General features: G+C 42.4%; 1 protein-coding gene across 1 annotated transcript in view; it reads right to left on the reverse strand.

The window, feature by feature from the left end:
- LOC124798831 (cytochrome P450 6k1-like) overlaps positions 1–13,615 on the reverse strand; it is a 58,234-nt gene extending 44,619 nt beyond the window's left edge. Inside the window, exons 1-3 of the mRNA XM_047262361.1 lie at positions 13,396–13,615; positions 13,030–13,268; positions 4,361–4,623 (exon numbers count right to left, since the gene is read on the reverse strand). Coding sequence (XP_047118317.1) covers positions 4,361–4,623; positions 13,030–13,268; positions 13,396–13,615 — 722 coding nt within the window. The remainder of the gene's footprint in view (positions 1–4,360; positions 4,624–13,029; positions 13,269–13,395) is intronic.
- Between the last annotated feature and the right edge of the window lie 2,642 nt (positions 13,616–16,257).

Genomic DNA, 16,257 nt, shown 5'->3' on the forward strand with positions numbered 1-16,257 from the left:
CCTTTTCTTAGACCAACTTCGGTAAACTGTAGTAAGGAGAAGTTCGTGAGAGTTGCTACCGAGTCGGCGAGGTGTGTGGGGCTGTGCCGCCCGCCACCCATGACGCTGCCTAACCACCGACAAGGTAAAACGTACGCGATGCCGCATAAGGGTACGTTGTCCAAGACGCGACGCACACTAGCGACAGAGACGGGTCGCTATGTGACGTCAGAAGTTGCCTGCTGGCGCATGCGCAGTTCGAGTTTGGGATGCGACGCGCGACTGTTGCGGCAGCTGCCGCAGCACTGCACCAGTGAGCAGTCACGGACCTTGTGAGCAGTGTTGTGACGGAAGTCGCACGACACAAAGACGTACGGCTGCCAGAAAGATATCGAGCCAGTCAAGGAAAACTGAAATGAGCCACTCACAGGATGTGATGCTCTGTGAGCTGGTCTCGCAACATCCTTGCCTTTACGATTTGAAGAACCCTAAATATGGAGACACTATGTTCAGAGACAGAATTTGGGAAGAAATTGGTGCACAGTTGAAACTGGCAGGTGAGTGAAATATATAATATTTTCCCATTAACGCAAATTTCTCAGACCTGTTATGAAAATCAGTATAATCCATGCAGATGTAGAATTAGAATGATGAAAATGAACTTGAAGATCAATTTTCGCATTACTCTTTTTTGTGACGATAAAAATTGAAAACGGCAAGTACATTATAAAATGAACAATCTAAAGTACAACGAGTAAGTTACATTTTACAATACCTTCACTTTGAAAGTAAACGGTAGATTGGTGTCTTGATGATACCTTCTAGTTGTGAAAAACCACCACCAGATTGTTGTACAGCTTTCTGTAATCAATAGACGTTCGTTTTTGAGGAAGGCGTTTCTCAACAGATTGCGCAAACAGTATGCTGCAATAAGTAATTTGTCACATTCACTTCAATTCATTGGTAGAAGATGCTGCTCAAAAAACTTGTGCCAAAAGTGCACTACTGTTTTACAAGGCCCTTCTGGTCTAACACAGTTCACAATTGAAATTCGTCTTTTGTAAATCCTGGAGTCATCTTTTGAGTGCAGCTTGGCAAGATTAAATGTTCATGTCAGCCATAACGATGTATGCTGTCAGAATATAAGAATATGGAAGTTCATTTGGATGGGAATAAAGATTCAGTCGGCTATGAAAGTTGCCTTAGCTTGTTCCAAAAGTTTCTGCATGGGAGAAACTGAGAAGTATAATTTGGGGAAATTTTGTGAACAAGCGTGGACATTATTTCTTCCACATTTCTGCCAGTGTATACTGTAGACGTTCAGAATCAAAATTCTAGAAATGTTTAAGGTGTAACCCTATCTTGTTGTCAAGAACTTGAAACAATGCAATGACGCTAGCGCGCGCTTATTGTTAATAAACTTATCTTTCATTGGAATTTTAGGTGAAATGTGCAAAAACAGATGGAGGAATATTCGGGACTCGTATCAGAGAAATAAACGAGAAAGAAAGCTTGGAACAGGTTCAGATGCCTCAGCAAAACCAAGAAAATGGGTTCTGCTTGATCACTTGGCTTTAAGAAACCTACATTTCGTGGCATTTTAAATGAAATTGTCAAGAGCATATGGAGAAATATTAGTAACTCATACCGGAGAAATATGACATAAAATGGTTTCATTAGGTCCAAATGTGTCAGCGAAACAAAACAAATGCATTCTCTATCGTGTGATGACCACACGATTCTCGTTGCGCGTCGACAGAACTGGCGGCTAGTCGCGACGCTCCCGGAGATATATGAGCCCAAATCTCGGAAACGGAGATCGATATCATTCTGATCCCAACTTTAAAAATAATTTCGATATGTTAGCTTCTTTTCATCGGCAACGATGTATGACCTAACGTGAACCATACGTAAAGTAGCCAGCGACCACATTTTTCACTGTACACAATTCAAATTTTATGCAGTAGGTTACTTGTAAATTAAGTATCGGAATAACTGTGACGAATATCGGAAAAATAGACACCTCATTATCAAACTGGGATGTGAAACTGTAAGATACGCAAACATCAATTTTTTGTGCCTTTTACTTTCCTCACAATTAATAAAGAAGTAATATACAGCGAAAAAAACACGCAAAACCGGAAGAGATACTTTTCAATTTTTTAAAGTAAAAGGAGAATCTGTATCGAAAAACTAACTATGGGAACCGATGTAACTTTGTTGCATTAACATAGAGTATTCTTTACAGCAAGAAAATCGGAATTCTTATTTTTCTTATGTATTTGAATCCGCCGCCGCCGACCGGAGCTTGGGAAACAGCGACGACTCCAGTCGTGTTGCGGCCGTGTCGCCGTCTGCCGGGGTGGGAAAAGAGGAGGGGGCAGCGTCGCAGTCGCAGCCAACTGTCGCGTCTTGCACAACGTAACTTAGCGCATAAGGCTTCACTCAGAACTGCAGAAGTCTCATCTGTTACATCCCCTTTTTGCGTAATACTAGTGTCGATCGTCAATTAACCTTCGTGGTATTCACATTTGCTACTTGAAGTCAAAATCTGAAATGCGATGATTTTTCTGTTATACAATTATTGAGAAGTCACATCAGCCACTGTAATTTATGACAAGTTAAATAAGTAATTAAAGATAATTGAGGGTCACTGTAGACCATTTTTGATAGATTTCTCTTTTATGAAACTTAATTTAAACCTAGATTATAGATGTGATATGGCATAGGTCATCCTTCGATCCATTATAGAACTTGGAATCCCATTCAGGGAATATTCGTTCACATTTTTGTTGAACGCAATTGCTTTTTATCATCCTGTATTAAAATATTTCCTTTTATCAATAGTGCAATTTATAAACAATCTTTTGTGAGTAGAATAAAAATTCCAGTGGTAAACTTAACTGCTTTTTCGACGTTATTTTACCAGCTAACTAAAAATAGGAAAGCCTTGAACCCCATCCACTAAATTTAGTTAGTATCAAGATTCTTTTACAGGGAGTGCAGTGGAGCTGACGCTGAAATCATTAAGTATTTGATTATATCATCGCTAGTCTCACTGAGCTCTTTTGAACTCTACATGTCATGTGTGGTCTGGCGTCTCCTTACCAGCAACAGGTCCCAGGTTCAAACTAGTCAATTCCCTAAAAAACACGCTCAGAGCGTCGTTGCGCGAAAGTTGTAGGGAGACACGACTTAGAACAAACAGACACCACACAGAATGTTAGACACTAGAGGCATATAAATGTCTGGATTTTAAGGCGGGAACACTCGTCATCGCCGGAAGGTAGCAGAGCAACACCGGACAGGAGAGACAGTGGACTCTGCTAGATGCAGCCATGCGTTTCAGACTGGGCTGCACCTGCCATATGCAGTAAGTCCTTCACAGGACTTGGTGTCTCAGCCCTGCCAATCTGCCACCTGCGCTGAGTTCCTAGTGGGGTTCAGTGCCACAACACGAGTCACCAGGTGACTTCGTCCAGGGGTAGCAGGCAGCTCACAGCTGCGTTCCGTCGCAATGGTGCAAGTGGGGCAAGGGGCTGCCAAGCCTACAGGACCCCGAGGGAAGTGATGTACGCACCACCTTGGTAGTTGCGTGCTACCATGTGGGGTGCCATCGCAGCACAACTCCAAGTGCCACTGACGTCAACGCCCATGGCCTGCAGGGGCTACCGGCCTTAGCAGCACAAGGTGACAGCACAGCAGCACCAGCCAGAAGCCGCCAGCAGTTCACTGACCTAAGTCAGTGTCAGCGAGAAGAGACTGTCGAGCTACGCCATGTACCAAGATCAATAAAGTTCTTTCTAATTCTTAACAGTGTTTGCCCCATACCTCACGGCCAGTCACCACCAGTCACTCGTCCCCGAGGGTCCCCAGTTCGTTACACTTATAATCCCATGGAAATGGCTGGCCTCCTTTTAAACAGCGACTGTAACTCACCATTCAACTTCCCCACAATTGTTAACTACTGGTTCTAATTATCAATGAGTGGCTTCATGTAGATGTTCAATGCTTGAAGAAACTCAATATGGTTCAAATGGCTCTGAGCACTATGGGCCTCAACTGCTGTGGTCATCAGTCCCCTAGAACTTAGAACTACTTAAACCTAACTAACCTAAGGACATCACACACACCCATGCCCGAGCCAGGATTCGAACCTGTGACCGTAGCAGCAACGTGGCTCCGGAGTGGAGCGCCTAGAACCGCACGGCCACCGTGGCCGGCTTGAAGAAATTCATGGGGTCTGTTCCCCCCCGGTCTTTATCAAGTTAAAGAGTGTGTTACACTGTTTTAGTAAGTCTCATGGGGCTGACAGATTTTTCTCTGGTATCGTTACAATGTGATACGTTTTACAGAGTAAATGTACATTTAAACTACTCACCTTAGAGCTTTAGCCACAACTGGAATGAACCTGTACATGAGATTGGCAATCCTCGACTTAATCGAAAATTCGAATAATTTTCGTCCCCAGCGGCGGAACTCTGCGTCCGGGTTTCGTTGAGAATTACTCTCGAGTCCGAAACCGACGGAGGCGATGATGTCGGTGGTGAATCTGGCGGCTATTTCCCGCATCTCCAGGATCTGGCCCTTCTTCGCTGGCTCCTCCAACACCTCCACCAATTGGCGTCCACAGTCCTGCATTGTCTGCAAGGAAGAGGAGACCGTTGATTGTAAAGGTTCTCATACAATTTTTTCCGATATACAGGACGGTTAAAAAAACGTTTACAATCCGACATGGTACATCAGGCATACAACAAGGATCAGTAACCACACAGGAACCGGAGGTCTCAAAGACATCCGCGGGTACTAAATTGCGTCGCATTTGTTTAGTCAGTGTGTTACAAATGGATGCCCACTACAGGAGATACTCAAAGTTTGTTAAGATGCATCGAGATACGCCTGACACCTCGTTTATCTCGAAGACATCCTGCTGCCACAACTATCCTGCCCACTAGGTGCTCCGACGATATAACAGATGATTCATACACAAGGTTCTGCAGATACCAGTCTAGTGGCTGGGCTGGGAAAGGTCGCCTACAGATGTGCCCTCACTTGCCTGCTGAGATTCACAGCGGCTCCATCATGCTGAAATCAAATGCGGCGACGAATAGGCAAGGGAACATCAATTAGAGTGTATGGCGTAACCTCTCGAAGGAATTCTAGATACGTGTGACAATCAAGTCAGTCAACTATAATCTGGCTACTCAGATTTGCGTCGTACATTAACAAATATTTGTGAAAATGTCAACGCTCAGAAGGGATGAACCGAATGAGTCCATTTCGGATGGTATGTGTATAGCAGTGTAACAGCAGTAAGTGGTTAAACTCACATACAGATGGTGTACACTTAAGCATGGCTGAGCGCTCTCTTGTGTGGATGGTCAAAAATGTATTTCTTTCAAAACGCACCTACAGTGAAGTTCAATCAAAGGAAATGGAAGCTTGGAAGAAATATACGTATGCGTCGTGAAAGTAATAGAGCGTCTGAGCTAATCTGAATAATGCAGGGTGTTCGGCCGCCGGATTACGTATCTTTCGGCTCGCAAAGGGCACATTAGCTGCAATGGTAGTACGTAAGGGGTTACAGTGAACAGAAAAAGGTTATTCCCAGCGATGAGCGGATAGTGGGTGATGCAGTACGGCAACAAGAAAGGATTATCGAGATCATATTCGTATACTCACAACGAACGTAGTGCTTAGTCGGTGTCAGAACCTGTGGAGTGTACAAGGTACTGGTGTGAAGCAAACGAAATGACAATTGCATAAAAGCTACAACTTGCCTAAAGGTAATTATCTGTAAATCCAAATGTACCATTTAAATCATGCAACAATTATCCACGGTGTTCATTTTAACTCAAGACATTGGAATATCTCGAAAACTACTCGTCGGATCAAAAAGAGGTATAATTCCAATTTCTTTGTGTTGAAGAGGGACATCCAACGACACCACACTCGACCTTGCCACTCCAAGTCGTGCGTGGGTGGCTGAGGGCAGCTTCGATATTTTCAATGGGAACCACAGTTTTTATTGGAGATTACGATTCTACGGCAAAATCTACATACGTTTTGTCTGAAGCGTTTTCTTCGTTTCGCCACAGACGGCTCTGTAACCGGAGGAGTATAAATGGATACACAGTCGTAACTTACGACATGCTACTCAATGGCCCTTGAATATCCAATGGCACCGCCGTGTAGCGAACGACGACGTATCATAACAGGAAGTACACTGTGACCGGAGCTCACATATCGTGCAGACGTAGAACAGATAGCGCTTTTAAACATTGCAAAACTTGCGAAGTGTTTATTCGCTGCGCACATGCTTATCATTTGGAGAACAGACGTGCAAGTGGCCGATGAAAGTTGCAACCACAGCATAAAAAACTGAAATGATCCTGATTTACAGAGAAAGTAGGAGAAATATCGAGATTGCACGCCGAGCATTTTCCAGAGGAAGCTTTTACAGGAGAAGCTAATGAGATAGCTGTATAGCTGCACTATCGGCCGTGCACCACAACCCACGGATAAGCGCACAATTATATCACGACTCTGGTATGTCACAATACTGCATCGTCATCAGTATCTCGCGCTACTGCATCGAGAAATTCATGGCGCCGATTTCCATAACCAGATAGTGTTTTGTGAATGGGACGTCAACTAATGCAAACGAGTCAATGTTCCTTTTTTCTTCATATATCCTTAAGGGCACCATTAGGCTCATCTTTGCATCCCCAACTAGAGCTGCAATACGTCTGAATTTCCCCCGTTCTCTCCTAGTGTTGAGGGCGTCCGGAGGTGTACTGGAGGGATTTTTATACAACTGTCCGGGTTTAACATGGATCTTTTTTCATGCCTGTGGAAATTCGACTGTAATAAACCTGAGCTAAAATTCATTAAAGGAGGGTCGAACTATAGATAGTTTCTTCGTTTAAGTGTGACTGCTAAAAACGCAGCGGCAAACACGCTTGGACGGTCTCTTATACGCATACATTGTGTTCCAAAATTGTCTTTACAACTTTAATCACGTATATTTTAGAAATGGGAATAGGTATAAAGGTGTGGTTCGCGGCATAATGTTTACACACACCTAAAGCTGATTTTAGTTTCTTATTTTCACATATTAGTTATTGATTGGCCAATCGCCGGCAGTTGGTACAGTGTGTGGCGTGGTTGGTGAAGACTAGATCTGACATCCAGGTCCTGCGGAAGCCTATTACATTTTTTTTTTCTTTGGGCGGAAGTTGCACGAACTGTGAGCTCACATCAAAGCAACAGTAGCACGCTTTAATGAGGACATTCTAGGCTGGACAAGGAACTGGAATACCGTTTAGACAACCTCTGTGCTACAGACGGCGCACACATTTAAGGTGACCATCCATCCTCCTTCCCTCATTTTGTCGTGACAATCACGATACTTCTGGCTCTGTACTAATTTTTTTCAAAAGTGATTCGGGACATCTATTTGACCCGGATTTAACAACTTTGAAACGATTTATCTCAAATTACATATTCATTTCATCTGTATCGTATGCTGTTACTGGAGGGGTATTTTCCCAAAAGAGTGATGCATGGAGCAGTGACAGAACACAGATTTTTGTAGAAACTACGAAAGCAAAGATAGTGTCTAGAGTGAATTATGACAAAAGTTGAGCTGAATGTTTATATTATGCTGTTGAAAAATATAGACATGCTAAAGATAATTTACAGCACTGATGCATACTCTATGTCCGTTCGCATTTCTTCATCTTATAAGGTACAAATAAAATATAAATTAATTTACTTTTTGTAACAAATTAAAGTGACAATTTGCTTCATTTATTATATTCAATTAAGACTTCTTTTTGCAATATCAAAAATTTTTAATGTGTCCGGAATTTGGCACTAGAAAATATGATCACCTCAACACAATGACCTCTGTTAAGCGGCCACTAGAACCTTAGGTGTGTATGAACATTATGCCGCAAACCGCGCTTTTCTACCTATCCACATTTCTGAAATATATCTGATAAAAGTTGTAAAGACAATTTTGGAACACCCTGTATTTTCCATACTTCTCTATTGACACAATGAGAAGCCGCCAACAATGGGCGATCACATACAATGCGACGCCGCCCAACCCGCCAGACAACTGAATATCTTAAATGTCATTTGCCTTCTACTCATTGAGATGTATAAAACTGATGTCATTTACGTTTATAGTCCTTGCTACAGATTAGTACTACATCTGACACGAGCGTCTCTATAACGAGCTTTCGAAAATCCTTGTTAGTCTCACGTGTAATTTATGTCAGCTGATCTGTAGAAGACGCTGAAACTCATGTTACCCTCTCCCCGCGGAACATCGTGGCCATCGGCCAACTTAACGTCTACAGATTGTTTGTGTTAGGGAAAATAATTTGACCCAAGTTCAAATGGTTCAAATGGCTCTGAGCACTATGCGACTTAACTTCTGAGGTCATCAGTCGCCTAGAACTTAGAACTAATTAAACCTAACTAACCTAAGGACATCACACACATCCATGCCCGAGGCAGGATTCGAACCTGCGACCGTAGCGGTCGCTCGGCTCCAGACTGTAGCGCCTAGAACCGCACGGCCACTCCGTCGGCTTTGACCCAAGTGTTCAGGGTTTAAGTTTCTGTCTGGTGTCGCAATTTAAGCAATGGCAGGCCTACCTTAGGGATACATCAGGTTAATTAGTTACGCGTTAATGGAACCTGGAACTATTTATCCCACATCGATATATGTATCAGTTTTAAATGATAAAAAATTTATCCACTCTGTGCATAATTGATCGGACATGTGTACTGCTTATTTTAACTTTGCCATGCCCCAGAGATACGTCTTCGGTTAGGCCAACCCTCTGTCAGTGTAATGTAGCACTGCTTTAGTTCTACTAATTGAACTAGTGCAGGCTGGCTTTACTCAGAAGAATGAATGGGTAGCTCGGTCAGCTAAAATACTAAAGAGTTGTTTCAGCTAAAAGAATCAATACCTGGTTCAAACGATAGAAAAACTACTCTTTGTTTCCACTTGAAAAGAAAGAATGAATAATTCAGTCAATATGCAAAGCCACAACGATGTCGAATCTTTCCATTCGATTGCTCCCACTAACTGCCTTCACTCGAAGGAAATTGATGAATAATAATCCAGCCGACAGGTAAAACTACAACCTAATGACACGATTGTTTTCAACTGATACGTATAACTACAACCGAATGAGTCGATTGTTTTCGAACAACCGAATTATCTATTGTTTTCATTCAGCTGTTCCCATCGCTGGCGTAGACAACTCATTCGTCCTTGTCTCCTCCAACCATTGTTGCTGTAGCGTCACCGCCAGACACCACACTTGCTAGGTGGTAGCCTTTAAATCGGCCGCGGTCCGTTAGTATACGTCGGACCCGTGTGTCTCCACTATCAGTGATTGCAGACCGAGCGCCGCCACACGGCAGGTCTAGAGACACTTCCTAGCACTCGCCCCAGTTGTACAGCCGACTTTGCTAGCGATGGTTCACTGACAAATTACGCTCTCATTTGCCGAGACGATAGTTAGCATAGCCTTCAGCTACGTCATTTGCTACGACCTAGCAAGGCGCCATTATCAATTGCTATTTATCTTGTGATGCATGTACCGTCAGACCGATGTTCACCAATTATGGATTAAAGTTAAGTATTCCAGAAGCTACGTACTTTATTTGCTAGTATCCATTACTTGGCCTGTTCCAGACCTCACGTCAGCGTGTGTGAGCTTAAACGCGTGCCTTTCGGCTATCTCATAGTGGCTTGGCTGTCTTGCCAAGTCACAACAGTATTTACCTTAATAGCGTTCAAAAGTCATAATATATATAGCAGTTCATGACATCCAGTCTTACAAATTTACTGTCTCTGATGGACACACGTCCAGATCATCTGCTCTCAAAACTCCGCCATCTATCTCCCCATATCCACCACTGCTGGCGGCTCACCTCCAACTGCGTAACGCTACGCGCTGTGAACAGCCAACTGGCCAACACTACAATAGCAAATTACAACAATGCCAACCAGCCACAGACTTCACACAGCACAGCCAGTGATTTTCATATTGAGCGCTATGTGGCGTTACCAGCATAAAAACATAAACATCCTACTTACGCTGCCATACGTACAGCTATTCAATGGGCATAGGGAGAAACGGGATTGAGTATTGTACGAAAGCTTTCGCCAATAAGCTGAAAGTCGATGTCGACACTGCCATGCATGTGAAAACATTACTGTTCGTGGGTCTTACTTTACTAAACTAAAGAAGACTCTGTCCGAACAGGTCTCGGAAACTCCAACGGTACCGACTGGCCGCCGTATCTTCCGGAGACTAAAGCATCACTTGCTGCTGATGTAGAGGAGCATGTGGTCTCCAAGGCGTCGTCAGTTTTTGTGTCGCAAATTCTCAGTCAACCAGCTCCTCAACGGGCCTCACAAGGGCTGAGTCCATTACCACAACAATCCAACTGCATAGGAGCTTCAAGGATGATAGGCTTTTCTGAGTGATAAGTTTAGATACATGACTGATTGCCTCCAAACTAATTATTACGGCACACTGTTCAGCTATATCTGATAACGTAATCTGACGTCCTTCAGTGTTCATCTGCAACACTATTAGGGTTTGGTGATACTGAGTTTTCACAGATGCAGAGCTGACACATTACGATAGCTGTCTACATCTACATCTACATGGTTACTCTGCGATTCACACTTAAGTGCCTGGCAGAGAGTTCATCAAACCATTTTCATACTACTTCTTTACCATTCCACTCTCGAATGGCGAGTGGGAAAAAGGAACACCTAAATCTTTCCGTTCGAGCTCTGATTTCTCTTATTTTATTATGATGAGCATTTCTCCCTACGTAGGTGGGTCTCAACAAAATATTTATGCATTCGGAAGTAGCCGGCCGATGTGGCCATGCGGTTCTAGGCACTTCGGTTTGGAACCGCGTGACCGCTACGGTCGCAGGTTCGAATCCTGCCTCGGGCATGGATGTGTGTGATGTCCTTAGGTTAGTTAGGTTCAAGTAGTTCCAAGTTCTAGGGGACTGATGACCACTGATGTTAAGTCTCATAGTGCTCAGAGCCATTTGAACCATTCGGAAGTGAAAGTTGGTGATTCAAATTTCGTAAATAGATTTCACCCCAAAGAAAAGCACCTTTATTTCAGTGACTGCCACACCAACTCGCCTATCATATAAGTGACACTCTCACCCCTATTGCGCGATAACACGAAACGAGCTGCCCTTATTTGCACTTTTTCGATGTCCTCCGTCAATCCTACCTGGTAAGGATTCCATACCGCGCAGCAATATCCCAGCAGAGGACGGACATGTGTAATGTAGGCTGTCTCTTTAGTGGGTTTGTCGTTGTCGCATCTTCTAAGTGTTCTGCCGACAAAGTACAGTTTTTGTTTCGCCTTCCCCAGAATATTATCTATGTCGTCTTTCCAATTTAAGTTGCTCGTAATTGTAATGCCTAGGTAATTAGTCGAATTGACAGCCCTTAGATTTGTGTCATTTATCGTATGCCCAAAATTTATCGGATTTCTTTTAGTACCCATGTGGATGATCTAGCACTTTTCTTTGTTTAGTGCTAATTTCCACTTTTCGCACCATACAGAAATTCTATTTAGATCATCTTGTAATTGGAACTGATCATCTGATGATTCTACTAGACGGTAAATTACAGCGTCATCTGCAAACGATCTAACGGGGTTTCCCAGATTATCACCTAGATCATTTACATAAATCAGGAACAGCAGAGGGTCCATGACACTACCTTGCGGAACGCCAGATATCGCTTCTGTTTTACTCGATGATTTACCGTCTATCATTACGAACTGTGATCTCTTTGAGAGGAAATTCCGAATCCAGTCACACAACTGAGACGATACTCCATATGCACGCAATTTGATTAATAGTCGCTAGTGAGGAACGGTATCAAACGCCTTCTGGAAATCTAGGAATATGGAATCGATCTGAGATCCCTTGTCGAGAGCACTAATTACTTCATGGGAATAAAAAGCTAGCTGTGTTGCACAAGAACGATATTTTTTGAATCCGTGTTGGTTATGTATCAATAAGTCATTTTCTTCAAGGTGATTCATAATGCTCGTGTACGGTATATGCTCCAAAATCCTACTGCAAATGTGATATGGGTCTGTAATTCAATGGGTTACTCCTGTTTTCTTTCTTGAATATTGGTGTGACCTGTGATACTTTCCACTCTTTAGGAACAGACCTTTCGTCAAATTAGCGGTTGTATATGATTGCTAAGAAAGGTGCTATTGTGTCTGCATGCTCTGAGAGGAACCTGATTGGTATACTACCTGAACCGGAAGACTTGCCTTTCATAAGTGATTTGAGTTGTTTCTCAACACCTAAGATATCTACTTTTATGTCACTCATGCTAACAGCTGACCTGGTTTCGAATTTTGGAATATTTACTTCTTCTTTCGTGAAGGAATTACGGAAAACTATATTTTGTAACTCCACTTTATTGGCACCATCGTCGGTAATATTTCCATCGTTATTGCGCAGTGACGGTATTGACTATTTTTTGCCACTGGTGTACTTTACATACGACCAGAATCTCTTTGGGTTTTCTACCATATTTTGAGACATATTTCATTGCGGAAACTATTAAAAGCATATCGCATTGACGTCCGCACTAAATTTCGAGAATCCGTGAAACTTAGCTGTTAGTAATTTGTATAAATTTCACTGCTAAAACAGAAACTTCGACTGATATTTTGGCCTAGCGAATATGGCCTTGGTCCTAAAGTCTTATTCAGATATTTGTAGGTCACAATTTTCTGTTTGAATCCCAAATAATGTATCACCACTTACGTAGGAGAATATGTCTCAAATTGTTACAAAATCATTCTTGTACTAAATTGTTTATGACAAATAGGGAATTGTGCAATTATTAATTTGCAACTAAGTACAATACTTTAAGGAAATAAGAGGAGTGTTAGTGAGCTGTGAACAATATCTATCTATAACATGGACAGTTCCATTTCTGTTACTTACTTGGCACATCATTTTGAGCTTTCCCGTCGTAAAGGCAGGCGACATCTTAGCTCGCAGTCTCTTCCATCTTCCTCCGTTTAAGTTGAATAAATGATAACTCAGTGGGTCTTTCTCATCGAAGTGAACATTTCTGTGGGAGAATGCATCAAACTCCTTGACTAACACCAGTCGGATGAGATCCGGGTCGACCAGCAACAGAGCTGGTTTGCTGAAGAGATATACTCCCACGTATCTCTGATCTGAAATGTATGAGACATTAACAGTGGGTGAAAATACATTCTGTATTAGTAAATAAATTGACGGTTAAAATAAAATTGGAAGCAATATAAAGAGAAGGCAGCTGAGACAGGTATCGTTCCACAATACCTCGGAAACGATTGTAGAGCTCTTGGAAGATGAATTCCAGACGAGTCAGTCCAAGAAACACTCTCGCTATATTGCCAAATGGGATCACGGTTGGTGCCTGCGATACGCCCTTCTTGGTCCAGTAGCTGTAGCGGTGAGAGTACCAAGTGTAGACCGCCGCCACCACTACTAAGGCGACAGCCAGGAATTCACTCAGCCATGATTCCAGAAACAGCCCCATGGCGAGACCGATGTTATTCACAACTAGGGTTATCTGGCAGTCGTCGGAAACGTCCAACCGATCTGTTGAAACACAAGCAAACAAAGAAACTGAAAGTAATATACTACACCATTAGGTGTTCAAGCCTACCTATATTCATTTTCTGTGACACAGTTGTCTCAACCTAAGTTCTTCCAGACTCCTTTCGGTAGGCGGTGGTAGAAGAGATCTTCTCTGCCGTAATATAACAGAATAGAAGTGAAGTGGTGCTGATTGCAATCCCTGGTCAGTACAGGACTAGTTTGTACTGTAAAATAAGGGGGCGTTGGTAGTGGAGACAATCCCTCAGTGTCACTATTGTAATTTATTACTTGCCAGCACTGGACTTTATTCTTTACTGATTTGTTTGGTATTTGACTACATCCATTATGGTGTAGCATGCATGTGGTCCAAATGCACTATGGGACTTAACATCTGAGGTCATCAGTCTCCTAGACTTAGAACTACTTAAACCTAACTAACCTAAGGATATCACACACATCCATGCCTGAGGCAAGAATCGAACCTGCGACCGTACCAGCCGCGCGGTTCCGGACTGAAGCACCTAGAACCGCTCGGCAACAGCGGCCGGCATGTATGTGGGGGAAGGATCGTTGAGAATTGGGAATTAAGAGGTGGTAAGATATCAGTCGGGCAGGAAGAGCTTGGATTGCAACCTTGACAAGGTATGTACATATGGTACAGATTAAAACTGGTACGGTGGGTATATTTCAGGACCAGTCCCGTGAAAACTGGTGGTAGATGGTTAAATCGCCCTTAGGTAGGAGTTTGGAGAAGAATGGAAGGTTTAAGTGATAGTATAGGTGCCGTAGAGACTATAAGGAATAATTTGGCGTGTTTTGACCTGTAAGACAAATGAAGATTTTGTACCTGGATTATTATATTCTCAGATCCTTTGGAGTAATCACAAACACCTCAAATTATGCAAAGTTCCAGAAACTATTCGTTCAAATTAGTTCAGGAGATAGCATCAAAACAAATATAATTAATTACGGTGCATATGTTGCCTGACGGCAATATTTCATGCTACCAACGATTTACACAGAAGTTAGTTTAGCACGCTAATTACAGCAGTGGCATTCACATGAACTCTAACCGAGTACGAAAATATCGGGTAAGGCCTAGCTTTGGCTTTCGACTAGCAACTGAAATGCACAAACATCTGGCGTTCTTATTTACTTTTCGTAATAAGCTTTTCGGAAAATTTGACCTCCATCTTCAGAGGGATTTATTGAACGTTGACGTAATATGGAGGGTTTACAACTGCCATTAATTGAGCAACCTATGACACTGGTTTTCAGTGGTCAGCGCCATCTTCTCCAAACCTATTTACGTCACGCACTTCACTTTTCATGAACTGATATGAGCAGAGAGTGCTGGCTGTAATTCCGCTGTCATGTCAAAATCATTACTTTGAGGTACGTGAGGAATTTAATGTTTTGCCAACAACCTAGTTGAAATACTTTATTGTTGAAATGATCTGTGCAGTTTAAATAACTGACGAATATATTTTGAATGTAATACACTGAAATAACTGTACAGCGACTCCGCATGTATCATCGTCTAAGCCAGCAATTACCAAAGATGTCTGTATCGAACCCCAGTGGTCGACTTCAAATGCAAGAGGCCGTATCACCGAAAAGAAAAGTTCGAGGACCACGAAAGTGAATCAGATTTAGTCACATCGCAATCAAATTCCAAATGGCAAGATTCCGAATTATTCTCATGTGCTGAAGCTCGCACTTGTGTACGCTACTGTCAGTCTCATCGACTAAGAGAGAAGGTGGAGCAACTCTGTATTTTTGGTCTCCTGCTCGCAGCATTCAGCGACATCTTTAGTCATTTTTCTAGGTGCACTCGGTAAAGTAGTGCTTATCCTTCTTCGGAGAGTGAAAAGGTTTCTGGTGCTGCCCATGATGCACCAGAAAACGCTTCGTCATTCATCAAGAGATGTATTAATTTGCGACACAACACTATACGACACACAATCACTTTGCAGTAGCTATGTTCGCAGGCTCTGTAACACGTCATGTGATTGGCAGTGGCTGGACACAAAACATGAGCGGGCCAAAGGCGACCAACTTTACAGACTTCTGCCAGTTCAAAACTAGGGAGCCCTCCAGTTAATGTTGACAACTCTCCAAAATGAAATAAGCTAAATGTGTCTACAAAAAAAGCCACACAAAATCTGATATAAAAAAGTGTATAAATTGTGCAGACTTATTTTTGCAATAATTATACCGTGTGAGGTATTTAAGAAGAGGAGGCATAGGGATTGTATACGAAAAATCGATAAGGTAGATATTGTTAGATAAGTCCGTTTTTACAAAGAACAGCTGCATAAAATGTTACACACACATAAGCCAAAATGTAATAGCAATGGAATTTGTTTGATGAGCTTTTTTTTTTCTTAGGAATCGCGTTTCTGAAATATAGTTTACTCATATTTACTCATATCAGGTATGTAATTCAGTTTTGCTGCTTTGCTTAGAATATTTGACTTGCGATACTATGCTGATGTCAGCAGTCTAGTAATACATTTTGATGAAATACTGAAGCGTGTTTTAACTCCTAGTCCAATGCAAACAATTTTCCTTTAATAA

This window comes from Schistocerca piceifrons, chromosome 5, assembly GCF_021461385.2.
Source record: "Schistocerca piceifrons isolate TAMUIC-IGC-003096 chromosome 5, iqSchPice1.1, whole genome shotgun sequence".
Classification (NCBI taxonomy): domain Eukaryota; kingdom Metazoa; phylum Arthropoda; class Insecta; order Orthoptera; family Acrididae; genus Schistocerca; species Schistocerca piceifrons.